The 12,238-nt window shown below is 45.7% G+C and overlaps 1 protein-coding gene across 6 annotated transcripts in view; it reads left to right on the top strand.

Annotated features, from left to right (window-relative positions):
* The window catches only part of LOC139551775 (ephrin-A5-like), a 55,527-nt gene extending 43,598 nt beyond the window's left edge, over positions 1-11,929 (top strand). The window contains exons 2-6 of one of the 6 annotated variants that reach the window (XR_011670320.1): positions 474-766; positions 5,938-6,009; positions 6,139-6,219; positions 6,529-8,487; positions 8,629-11,929. Coding sequence is in view for 2 of the 6 variants with exons in the window: in XM_071363110.1 (XP_071219211.1) it covers positions 474-766; positions 5,938-6,009; positions 6,139-6,219; positions 6,529-6,653 (571 nt within the window). In the remaining 4 variants the exon portion in view is untranslated. Of the gene's footprint in view, positions 1-473; positions 767-5,937; positions 6,010-6,138; positions 6,220-6,528 lie in introns of all 6 variants that reach the window. The other 5 variants (XR_011670319.1, XR_011670318.1, XR_011670317.1 and 2 more) reach the window with 5 other exon arrangements.
* Positions 11,930-12,238: the final 309 nt, after the last annotated feature.

The raw sequence follows: 12,238 nt of genomic DNA, 5'->3' as shown, positions 1-12,238 counted from the left end.
GTATGTCAGTGATACCGAGCTCGGGCCATTAGCGACTCTTGAGACGTGCCGGCCATCCTAACCCAATCTGTCTCCACTAAAAGCATCAGAAATGCAACCGTATATGACGCCTATGGGAATGTGTGTTTCCCATCACTCCCCAGGAATGAATACCTGGCATACCTGGCAGTCTGAAGTGTCTCTGTCTTTCACAACACATCTGGTTGCATTTTCTCTTGTTTAGGGCTTTAGTTCACAAACTTTTAATGTATCTTATGTTATTCCCCTTTTCGAAGTCATCACCGACCTGACATGACACAGTAGGTGAGAGCTACATAATGAAGCTCTTGCGTATACTTTACCTATCCAACAGTGTTAGATCAGTGATGACATCAAGACCGGTAGAGTCATGGAAATGAGTGATCGTATCAATACTATTAGACCTTGTAGTCTTGAAGACTCCTACTCCATAACCCTTCTGCTTTCCTTCCCAGGTTCTACCGGGGTGACTACCACATCGACGTGTGTATAAACGACTACCTGGACGTCTTCTGTCCCCACTACCTGGACTCTGTCCCAGAGGAGCGGACAGAGCACTACGTCCTCTACATGGTCAACTACGATGGCTACAGCTCCTGTGACCACACGGCCAAGGGCTTCAAACGCTGGGAGTGTAACAGGCCCCACTCCCCAAACGGACCCCTGAAGTTCTCCGAGAAGTTCCAGCTCTTCACCCCCTTCTCTCTGGGCTTCGAGTTCCGCCCCGGCAGAGAGTACTACTACATCTGTGAGTAATGGTCATCTTTATGGTAATTTAGCACATGCTTATAGTCAAATAAGCTTAAAGTTAACAAAAGCATTCAGTATAAAGTGCGGGAATCAAACCCACAACTCTGCTGGTGCAAGCACCATGCCCCAACAAATTGAGTTATCAGGGCCATGTATGCCTGAATACCACTCATTTACATATCATACAAAAACATGGTTGATACCACAGTACAGGAATACAGGAATGCTTTGCTTAAAGGCAGAGAGAAAGCTACCACAGTTTTCCTGCATGGCATGGACATTTATGATATCAGTGAAGAGTTATTATGTTGTGGGCTCAGGCTACTATGGAAAAACACAACATACTTAGACGATTCAAGGGTGTGATGTGAGGCCAGACATTTGAGTCCAAGCATGGAACTGACTGCGGGGGAAAAAACAATAGCAAAGTAGAACTTTGTTTTTCAAGTCCTGGCAAAGAGGTTCAAAACCCAACATTTGCCTGAGGGAAAACATCTCCATTCTCATGGTCTCCATATGAAGAGACTTTGTTACAAACTCGCCAGGCTCAACTTTCTACTGCTCATGAGAAGGCCTCTGGAACACAAGCATCTGAAGCCATGTTTTTACAAGTCGAGTCGGAGCCCTACAAGGCAGAGATCTGAGACTAAATAAGAGATAGCACCGGGCGGCCTGCTAGGCTACAGTATATCTGATTCCTCTTACAGAGATGGCTTCACTTAGGCCTACTCCTCAGTAGCCTCAGCCTCGGCCTCAGCTGCATGCCTCAGACCCCCGTCATGTGATTTAGGAGAAAGCTGCCTGACGAATCGGCAGTTCTTAAAGGCAAATGATATGCTGACCTGCCCAATCTCCTAGGATGTTATTCTACTGGATTGGATAGATTGAATAAAGGATGATGTGGGGCAGGTAATGGACTTTACGTTAGGATGTCTCTCAGGCTCTGTTTAATGTGCTAATAGGAGAGCCAAGATGGAGTCAAAATAGCCATCAAGTATATATTGCCATACTGGCTTTTCCAGTGAAACTGGGGGAGAGAGAAAGAGAAAGAGAGACTGGCCACATGGCCTGAAGGCATTTCCTTCCTTGACTCAGAATTATTATTCAACAGTTAGAGATTCACTCAGAAAATAGTTTTTTACCAAGAACACGTCACCTGCGAGGAGGATGAAATAACAAAAAGGCGTGTACGTAATCACACCCCGGGGAACATACCGAGCTGTACACTAATCTGCTCCAACATCATGTCTATGTAGTTCCAGAAAAGCAGGATATCTCACAATAAACCATGTGATATCAGTTTCAGTATCACATTACATGTGTCTGATCTGTCAAGTATGACTAAAGAGTTACATTGTCAGATGATACCAGCACATGTTGTAACACTACTGGACAATAGAGCTGAGAACTTAGAGCAAGTAAGTCAAGTGTTTGGGGGTTGACATGTGCCGGTGACAACGACTCAGCGCAGAGGACAGACAGACAACCCTTTGTCCCCCCCGTGGATAGTTAACCCCCCAGGCGACGAGAGGAAAGGAACGGGTGCGGTGGGACATGGGGTGGGTTAAATCAAATGGCTGACACCTGCGGTTGGCCCTGGGTCTGTCCGTCCGTCTGGCAGACAGACGTCTGCAGGAAGCTATCAGGGGGATCAGAAGGGGCGTCCCGGGGGGGTCAAAGTTCCGCATGTCCTGATGGCTGGATGTGAACCCGGGATTCTCCCAGGCTACAGCTGCATGTTTTTCTAAAATAGCCAATGGGGAAGTGTGATCCAAATCTCAGGGGATAGAAATCCAATTATCTGGGGAGACAGTGGGGAGTCTGTCTCTCTCTGTGTGACTGGGGCTGACTGTATGCTGTAAAGCTTCAAAAGCCCAGGTCCTACTACGTACACAGTCTGAAGATCTACATAGATAATGAGATAAACCCTGTTCAACAGTGTGTTTGTTCCACTGTCTAGGGTTTTGCTTTGTTCCGACAGATACAAACTGATCACAAGGGAATCATCTGATCCCATCGTATTTATATCAGATCTCCAATTCATCTCCGGTCTATACCCCAGACTTAAGTTACACGGCATCTGAGCCCCTAGCTTGTGTCTGGTCATGTGTGTGTGTGTCTGGTGGTGTGTGTGTCTGCGTGTGTGTGTCTGGTGGTGTGTGTGTGTGTGTTCGGGAGTGTCTGCATGTGTATAGTGTTAGTGGACGTGTGAGACGTTTATGGGATGGTGTGTGTTCACGAGAGGATGCTAATCTCCTCCACTGGGCCGCATGGCATGACTAACCTGGGATCTAGTGTCGCAGCGCGTGAGACGGGGTCGTAGAAAAGCAGCTCACGGCTGTGTGGTGTATTGTGGAGTCCAGGCTCTGTCTCTGTCTGTCTGATTGACTGACTGGGAATAGAAAGGGAGCTAGTACAGTCTGGCCTGAGTGCCTGCCACTGTAGGGGTGTGAGGTAAGTTACACGATACTCGCTGACACAGACAGAAGAGCCATGATTGACGCCACACTGCCAATATAACTCTCCACATCAAGTTCTAAAGACAATTTTTATCATATTTCATAGCCACGCTAAGTGCTTTAAAATTGGAACCTCAGTCTTCAGTCATGGAAATACTGACATGGCTCGTTTTTATCGGGAATTGACTGCCAGTATCTTTCACGGGGAAGAAGAGTGTATCAAGATAGATGATAGGCTATAGGACACTATAGACAAACTGTATTGCTCTCTCTCTATCTCAAACACACACACACACACATGCACATGCACATACGCACACACCCACACACACACAGCATGATGGTGCCCTGAGGGGTGGGGGTTTATGTCTAGATTAAGAGCAGCTTGAGACCCCAGGCAGGCCAGGAAATGACGGGGTCAGAACATAGGGGCCCACAGAGTTGGGGGTTGCTGGGTGGGGTGGGAGAATAAGAGAGGCATTCTATAGAGGGGATGAATACAGTCACGGTCAGGGTCTGTCAAACTAGCAACAAGAACAAGATCTCAGTCACAACCTACTTTCAGAATAGAAGTGAGATAGAGACTTCAGAAGCACTGCTTCTCAAGACATCACAATGTGAAACACCCGCAGTCTAGTTTGTCACTTTGGTGACTACGTCCTAGGTGACATTGTCTAGTTGTTGACAGGTCAGAAGGTGAAGCGGCCTGAGTTGAAGTGACCTGCCACCATAGGGATTTAGTGAAGCAGCTGTCATATTCCAGTTATCCAGAGTAGACGTCTGTGTTGCAGGGTTGTGCTACTTTACTGCTAATAGAACCCAGTGGCAGGTGTTGACAGCTTCTGCAGCCAATCAAATCATTCATAGCAGATGGTGATGTTACTCTGAGCCAATCGAATTCTGTGTTGCAGATGTGGACAACATTTGGAGCCAATAGAAGTTTTGAGTAGCAGGTGCAGACAGTTCTTTCAGCCAATGGATGTTTGAGTAGCAGATGCGGATGTTTCTTGAAAGCCAATCAAAATTGAAGTGGGCGGGTTTTTGTGTTGTTTAAAGCTAATGGAAGTCTAAGTCGCAGATGTTGCCTTCACTCAGTAGCCAATTGAAATGTGTTTCAGGTGTTGATCGACATTGCTAATTCGTACATGTGGCCTACAGTATGCTACATTCATCACAAGTTGCATCCTTTGAGAACCTAGAATAATAGTGAAGACATCAAAACTATGAAATAACACAAAGGAATCATGTAGTAACCAAAAAAGTGTTAAACAAATCAAAAGATATTTTATATTTGAGATTCTTCAAATAGCCACCCTTTGCATTGATGACAGCTTTGCACGCTCTTGGCATTCTCTCAACCAACTTCACCTATAATGCTTTTCCAACAATCTTGAAGGAGTTCCCACATCTGCTGAGCACTTGTTGACTGTTTTTCCTTCACTCTGCCTGCAAACTCATCCGTAACCATCTCAATTGGGTTGAGGTCGGGGGATTGTGGAGGCCAGGTCATCTGATGCAGCACTCCATCGCTCTCCTTCTTGGTAAAATAGCCCTTTCACAGCCTGGAGGTATGTTGAGTCATTGTCCTGTTGGAAAAAAAAATGTTAGTCCCACTAAGCGCGAACTAGATGGGATGGAGTATTGCTGCAGAATGCTGTGGTAGCCATGCTGTTTAAGTGTGCCTTGAATTCTAAATAAATTATAGACAGTGTCACCAGCAAAGCACTCCCACACCATAACACCTCCCCATGCCTTATGGTGGGAACCACACATTCGGAGATCATCCGTTCACCCACACCGCGTCTCACAAAGATGTCCATTGCTCGTGTTTCTTGGCCCAAACAAGTTTCTTCTTATTATTGGTCCTTTAGTGGTGGTTTCTTTGCAGCAATTCCACCATGAAGGCCTGATTCACACAGTCTCCTCTGAACAGTTGATGTTGAGATGTGTCTGTTACTTGAACTCTGTGAAGCATTTATTTTGGCCAGCAATTTCCGAGGCTGGTAATTCTAATGAACTTATCGTCTGCAGCAGAGGTAACTCTGGGTCTTCCTTTCCTGTGGCGGTCCTCATGAGAGCCAGTTTCATCATAGCGCTTGATGTTTTTTGAGACTGCACTTGAAGAAACTTGTTCCATATTGACTGACCTTCATGTCTTAAAGTAATGATGGACTGTCGTTTCTCTTTGCTTATTTGAGCTGTTCTTGCCATAATATGGACTTGGTCTTTTACCAAATAGGGCTGTCTTCTGTATACCCCCCTACCTTGTCACAACACAACTGAATGGCTCAAACGCAATAAGAAGAAAATAAATTCCATTTGAACTTTTAACCAGGCCCACCTGTTAATTCAAATGCATTCCAGGTGACTACATCATGAAGCTGGTTGAGAGAATGCCAAGAGTGTGCAAAGCTGTCATCAAGGCAATGGGTGGCTATTTGAAGAATCTCAATTATAAAATATATTTTGATTTGTTTAACACTTTCTTGGTTACTACATGATTCCATATGTGTTATTTCATCGTTTTGATGTCTTCACTATTATTCTACAATGTAGAAAATAGTCAAAATAAAGAAAAATCCTTGAATGAGTAGGTGTTCTAAAACTTTTGACCAGTGGTGTATGTCTGTACAGAATAGCTCTCAGTTCTTTGCTGTAAGCGTTGAAGTACGTAAGCATTGTTCTTAATATATCTGAAATGTTTTCACAGCTTCCACCATTGCTGACAATGGAAGGAGAAGTTGCCTACGACTGAAGGTGTTCGTCAGACCAGCAAGTAAATGTATTTCTGAAAGAACATGCCATTCTCTATTCTTTCAATCTGTTGACAACTTTTATCGCATTATGTGAAAGTCTGATATCAATCTTGGGCTCACTATGAATGTTTACGTCCCAACTCCTTTTGTTGCAGACAATTGTGTGAAAACTGTCAGTGTTCACGATCGGGTCTTTGACGTCAATGAGAGAGTGGACAATTCCCTAGAACCAAGAGGTTTGTTTGACTCTATAACGTGTGTGTGTGTGAGTGTGTGTCTTTGGGTGTGTGCCTGCCTGCCTGCGCAGGTGTGTACCCAGGAATGACAAATTGTATTTCCTGATACAGAATCCCGAAGAGGATCTTATTTTCCCATTCTTCCAATGGAATTTACAAGTCAGTCACATAGACAATTTATGATGACAAAGCCACTACTTAATTTCACACATTCATGTTTCAGTCTTGCATGTGAATGATGTCTCTTCTCCAATTATTCTTATCTCCTTCTCTTTCCTCTCTCCTCCATCTTTTCCTCCCTTCATCTAGATGACACCAGCCACGAGTCAGCTGAGCCATCCCGAGGTGACGTCAACTCCGTGGGCCAGGTTCAGACCGCCGGCTTGCTGGTGACCTCCTCCCTGTTTCTCCTGGCGGCCATCTTGTCTTCATAGCGCCCAGCCTGAGGGTTTTAGACAGAGCGGAGTGGACCGCCCTGACTGGACCACAGGCCCCCCAAGGAGCACTTTTTAACAGACAGTCTCTCTCAGTGCAAGGGAGAGGAGAGACTTATAAGTGGAAGTCCTTTTTATAAACTTTGCTTTGGGGAGTTAAGATGCCAAAAGCCTTTTTGACTCTCATTTTGTCATTTTACTTTCCTGTGAATTTTGATATTTGAAGGCCATGGTATGCCGTTGAATTTGCCATCTCCACACCCTCTCACACACTAACACACACATGCTCTCTCTCTCTCTCTCTCTCTCTCTCTCTCTCTCTCTCGCTCTCTCTCTCTCTCTCTCGCCCTCCTCTGTAGCCACACCAAACATTTTGCAAGATTAAACTACGGAACAAAAACATTTTCCAAACCCCCAAATTACTTTGATTGAGAATATGAAGTCTTACAGCAAATGACAATTGATCGTTTGAAGAAGGCTTGTGACTGATCAGATCAGCCAATGGCAATGAGGCCAAGGCATACTGGCCAATCAAATGAGGCCAAGGTATATTGGCCAGTAAAATGAGGACAAGGCATGCTGGCCAATCAACGGTGAAACAAGGATCCAAAGCCATGGTTGTAGCTTGGAGAAATCCTGTTGCCAAGCGGAGGGGGCTCTGTTATTTTCTTTCCTTTGAAGAGTCCATTAGAAGTTCCTCTCAGGTGATGGGGGTTGTATTCAATGACTCAGAGACTGAGAGACTCAGAGGATGTTTGAGATTAACCGGAAAACATAAGCCCTCATGTTTAGTACTTTCTGTCCTTTTAGGGGAATTAGTGATCGATTAATGTATTTTTGAAATAAATCACATAATTCAAGTTTAGCAGCCAACACGGGTGTATATTTGCGAGGAGCGTGGGAGCTGATATGGTATTTTGTCAGGCAAATGTATTTTCCTATTTATTCTTGAGTCCTTGTGCTCTATACCTTTTCTGATGACTGTCCTGGTTCAGTCACTGTAACTACAGCAGAGACAAGCCCAAAACATCCCACCACTAAAATGCACCAGTCTCTCTTTTTGTTTAGGACAGGTATGCTAATATTTCATTACTCATACACATTAAAATATCTGGGCTTGGACTCAAAATATAATATAATTGGATTGTTTTTATCAAGCTGAGTTCAGGGATTGAGGACAGAGAGTTGCATGTTGTATCAGGGTGTAGGAATGTGAGTTATAACTGTGATCTTCTCTGTAACAGTAAACACAAACTATATGTGTGTGCTAACAAGTCAGCCCATATTACAATCCACTACTTCTTTTGGAAACATTGTCATAACCTTTACCAAACTACATTTACGTTTATAAACACAAGGTACAGGGATGATACCATTCTGTAGCTAACACGATTAGTTTCAATTATGTTTTTAGTAGTATTCTTGGGTTCTTCCAGGCAAACAGCACACACTTTCCTTGATATTGATATTGATAGGTTAGCGACCATGCAGTGATGTTCCACCCACACGTCCCCGCAGTTCTCCTAACTTTGCAGGAAGGTTGTGGTAACGTTGTGGACATAAGGTTCCTCAATAGCAGCTGCAGCTCTGGTATGATTTAGCCGTGTCTTTGATGTCGTGTGGAGCAGCGCCTTGCAGACCACATGCTAGGGGGCCATGCGTTGGTTATTTCTGGAATGAAACAAAAAATGACCACCAGGAGAGAGTGGGAGAGAGGTGTCCTGTTCAGTCTCTGGATAGGTTCACTAGCAGGGGCAAGAGAGGTGTCCTGTTCAGTCTCTGGATAGGTTCACTAGCAGGGGCGTGAGAGGTGTCCTGTTCGGTCTCTGGATAGGTTCACTAGAAGGGGCGTGAGAGGTGTCCTGTTCGGTCTCTGGATACGTTCACTAGAAGGGGCGAGAGAGGTGTCCTGTTCAGTCTCTGGATAGGTTAACTAGCAGGGGCGAGAGAGGTGTCCTGTTCAGTCTCTGGATAGGTTCACTAGCAGGGGTGAGAGAGGTGTCCTGTTCAGTCTCTGGATAGGTTAACTAGCAGGGGCGAGAGAGGTGTCCTGTTCAGTCTCTGGATAGGTTCACTAGCAGGGGCGAGAGAGGTGTCCTGTTCAGTCTCTGGATAGGTTCACTAGCAGGGGCGAGAGAGGTGTCCTGTTCGGTCTCTGGATAGGTTAACTAGCAGGGGCGAGAGAGGTGTCCTGTTCAGTCTCTGGATAGGTTAACTAGCAGGGGCGAGAGAGGTGTCCTGTTCAGTCTCTGGATAGGTTCACTAGCAGGGGCGAGAGAGGTGTCCTGTTCAGTCTCTGGATAGGTTAACTAGCAGGGGCGAGAGAGGTGTCCTGTTCAGTCTCTGAATAGGTTCACTAGCAGGGGCGTGAGAGGTGTCCTGTTCAGTCTCTGGATAGGTTCACTAGAAGGGGCGAGAGAGGTGTCCTGTTCAGTCTCTGAATAGGTTCACTAGCAGGGGCGAGAGAGGTGTCCTGTTCAGTCTCTGAATAGGTTCACTAGCAGGGGCGTGAGAGGTGTCCTGTTCAGTCTCTGGATAGGTTCACTAGAAGGGGCGAGAGAGGTGTCCTGTTCAGTCTCTGGATAGGTTCACTAGCAGGGGCGAGAGAGGTGTCCTGTTCAGTCTCTGGATAGGTTCACTAGCAGGGGTGAGAGAGGTGTCCTGTTCAGTCTCTGGATAGGTTAACTAGCAGGGGCGAGAGAGGTGTCTTGTTCAGTCTCTGGATAGGTTCACTAGCAGGGGCGAGAGAGGTGTCCTGTTCAGTCTCTGAATAGGTTCACTAGCAGGGGTGAGAGAGGTGTCCTGTTCAGTCTCTGGATAGGTTCACTAGCAGGGGCGAGAGAGGTGTCCTGTTCAGTCTCTGGATAGGTTAACTAGCAGGGGCGAGAGAGGTGTCTTGTTCAGTCTCTGGATAGGTTCACTAGCAGGGGCGAGAGAGGTGTCCTGTTCAGTCTCTGGATAGGTTCACTAGCAGGGGCGAGAGAGGTGTCCTGTTCAGTCTCTGGATACGTTCACTAGCAGGGGCGAGAGAGGTGTCCTGTTCAGTCTCTGGATAGGTTCACTAGCAGGGGCGAGAGAGGTGTCCTGTTCAGTCTCTGGATAGGTTAACTAGCAGGGGCGAGAGAGGTGTCTTGTTCAGTCTCTGGATAGGTTCACTAGAAGGGGCGAGAGAGGTGTCCTGTTCAGTCTCTGGATAGGTTCACTAGCAGGGGCGAGAGAGGTGTCCTGTTCAGTCTCTGGATAGGTTAACTAGCAGGGGCGAGAGAGGTGTCTTGTTCAGTCTCTGGATAGGTTCACTAGAAGGGGCGAGAGAGGTGTCCTGTTCAGTCTCTGGATAGGTTCACTAGCAGGGGCGAGAGAGGTGTCCTGTTCAGTCTCTGGATAGGTTAACTAGCAGGGGCGAGAGAGGTGTCTTGTTCAGTCTCTGGATAGGTTCACTAGCAGGGGCGAGAGAGGTGTCCTGTTCAGTCTCTGGATAGGTTCACTAGCAGGGGCGAGAGAGGTGTCCTGTTCAGTCTCTGGATAGGTTCACTAGCAGGGGCGAGAGAGGTGTCCTGTTCAGTCTCTGGATAGGTTAACTAGCAGGGGCGAGAGAGGTGTCCTGTTCAGTCTCTGGATAGGTTCACTAGCAGGGGTGAGAGAGGTGTCCTGTTCAGTCTCTGGATACGTTCACTAGCAGGGGCGTGAGAGGTGTCCTGTTCAGTCTCTGGATACGTTCACTAGCAGGGGCGCGAGAGGTGTCCTGTTCAGCCCAGAGGACCGGAGTGAGTGATGAAGTGAGAGAGAGGCCCCAGCTGAGATCAATAGAAATCGGCTTCTCAAACCCAGGAACACTCGGTAAATATTTCCCTCAGTCCCTTCACTTACTTATACACAGTCTATTTAGTGTACTGACACTCACTCACCTCCTTTGTAAAGGGTCGAATGGACTATCAGTGAGAAATACATTCAGCCTCTGCCTCTGTAGGCTGTCATTGTGGGATTCAGTTTGACCAAATCTGTAGATAGGAAAAGAAAAATTCATTGTCACCGACATTCACTTCGGGCAACATTGGGAAACACAGATCAACTTGTCTTATGGGTACTGTGTATCCAGCCGTAGTCTAATAGAACGTACAGTGTTAGAGCAGTGATTCTCACACTTCTTTGAAGGGCAACCAGAGTTAAGGGAGACATTGTTAATGTTGTTAGTGAGAAAAATGTAAATGTTTGATAAAAAAACAAACAGTTGATTTCATTTCTAAATGTCTTTTTGTATGAGAAACATGATCAATGTTACAGTCTATATCTATCAATTCTGAATCCACCGTGCAGTTAGCATTATGTGTAAGCTTCAAATATCAACCGTGTGTGTGTGTGTGTGTGTGTGTGTGTGTGTGTGTGTGTGTGTGTGTGTGTGTGTGTGTGTGTGTGTGTGTGTGTGTGTGTGTGTGTGTGTGTGTGTGTGTGTGTGTGTGTGTGTGTGTGTGTGTGTGTGTGTGTGTGTGTGTGTGTGTGTGGAGGTTGAAGTTAAGGTCTTTGCTATTGGAAGTGCACTATATCCATCCATGCCCATTCCAAGAACCAGACCACGCTCCTATCGCTCTCCCCTTTTGACCAGACCTTTACTTAGTAGTATTTTCATCTGGAATGTGGTTTAGGTGCCTAATGTTTTGAGTTCTTGTACCTGCTTAGTTTGTCTGTGGTCTCTCCAATGGTTTCAGATGAAGCTTCAGTAGTCAGTAGCACCATGTTGTTGTACCTGAATTCAGATGTTGTTGTACCTGAATTCAGGAGATGGAATGTCAATTTTTTTGTAAAGCTTGTTGAGTGCTGGTTTTCTGTGCATATTACAATGTCCTAAATCAGTTAACTGTCATTTTCTATTCAAACGTTGATGTAGAGTATTAGACACAGTTTTGTTACAGGGTGAACAGTGAGTCTGATTTGAGGAGCTCTTCACCTGAATTTGGTACCTGTAGCCATTTAGCCTGAACCTAATGTCACTGTGCCCTCCTATGTACCCTGTCCTACTGTATGTATCTGTCCCCTGTCCTCTGTCCTCTGTCCCTGTCCTCTGTCTCCTGGCCTCTGTCCCTGTTCTCTTGTCCCAGACCTATTGTCCTCACCTCCCCAGACTGTTGTAACTCCTCCCTCTCTTCCTGGTCTAACTCGCTTCACCAGATTTTTCTGCAAATGTATTTCATACGAAGGCCATTATTTGTAAATACACGTGTTGGAGCAGCTATGACTAACTACAAAAAAAAATGATTTAATAAAAGTTGTTTGTCATTGTCTCTCAAATTTGTAATGTCTTATCTTTTTTATGTAAATTGAACCGCTTTGTCTAATGGGGCGGCAGGTAGCCTAGTGGTTAGTGCGTTGGGCCAGTAACAGAAAGGTTGCTGTGATCGAATCCCTGAGCTGACAAGGTAAAAGTCTGTTGTTCTGCCCCTGAAAAAGGCAGTTAACCCACTGTTCCCCGGTAGGCCGTCATTGTAAATAAGAATTTGTTCTTAACTGACTTGTCTAGTTGAATAAAGGTTCAATAATGGGTGGAAAATTAAATAGAGACAAGCTTTTGTTCATTGCTCTTTGACAAAAAT

This window comes from Salvelinus alpinus, chromosome 24, assembly GCF_045679555.1.
Source record: "Salvelinus alpinus chromosome 24, SLU_Salpinus.1, whole genome shotgun sequence".
NCBI classification, from domain to species: domain Eukaryota; kingdom Metazoa; phylum Chordata; class Actinopteri; order Salmoniformes; family Salmonidae; genus Salvelinus; species Salvelinus alpinus.
This window is presented reverse-complemented; position numbering and strand designations above follow the sequence as displayed.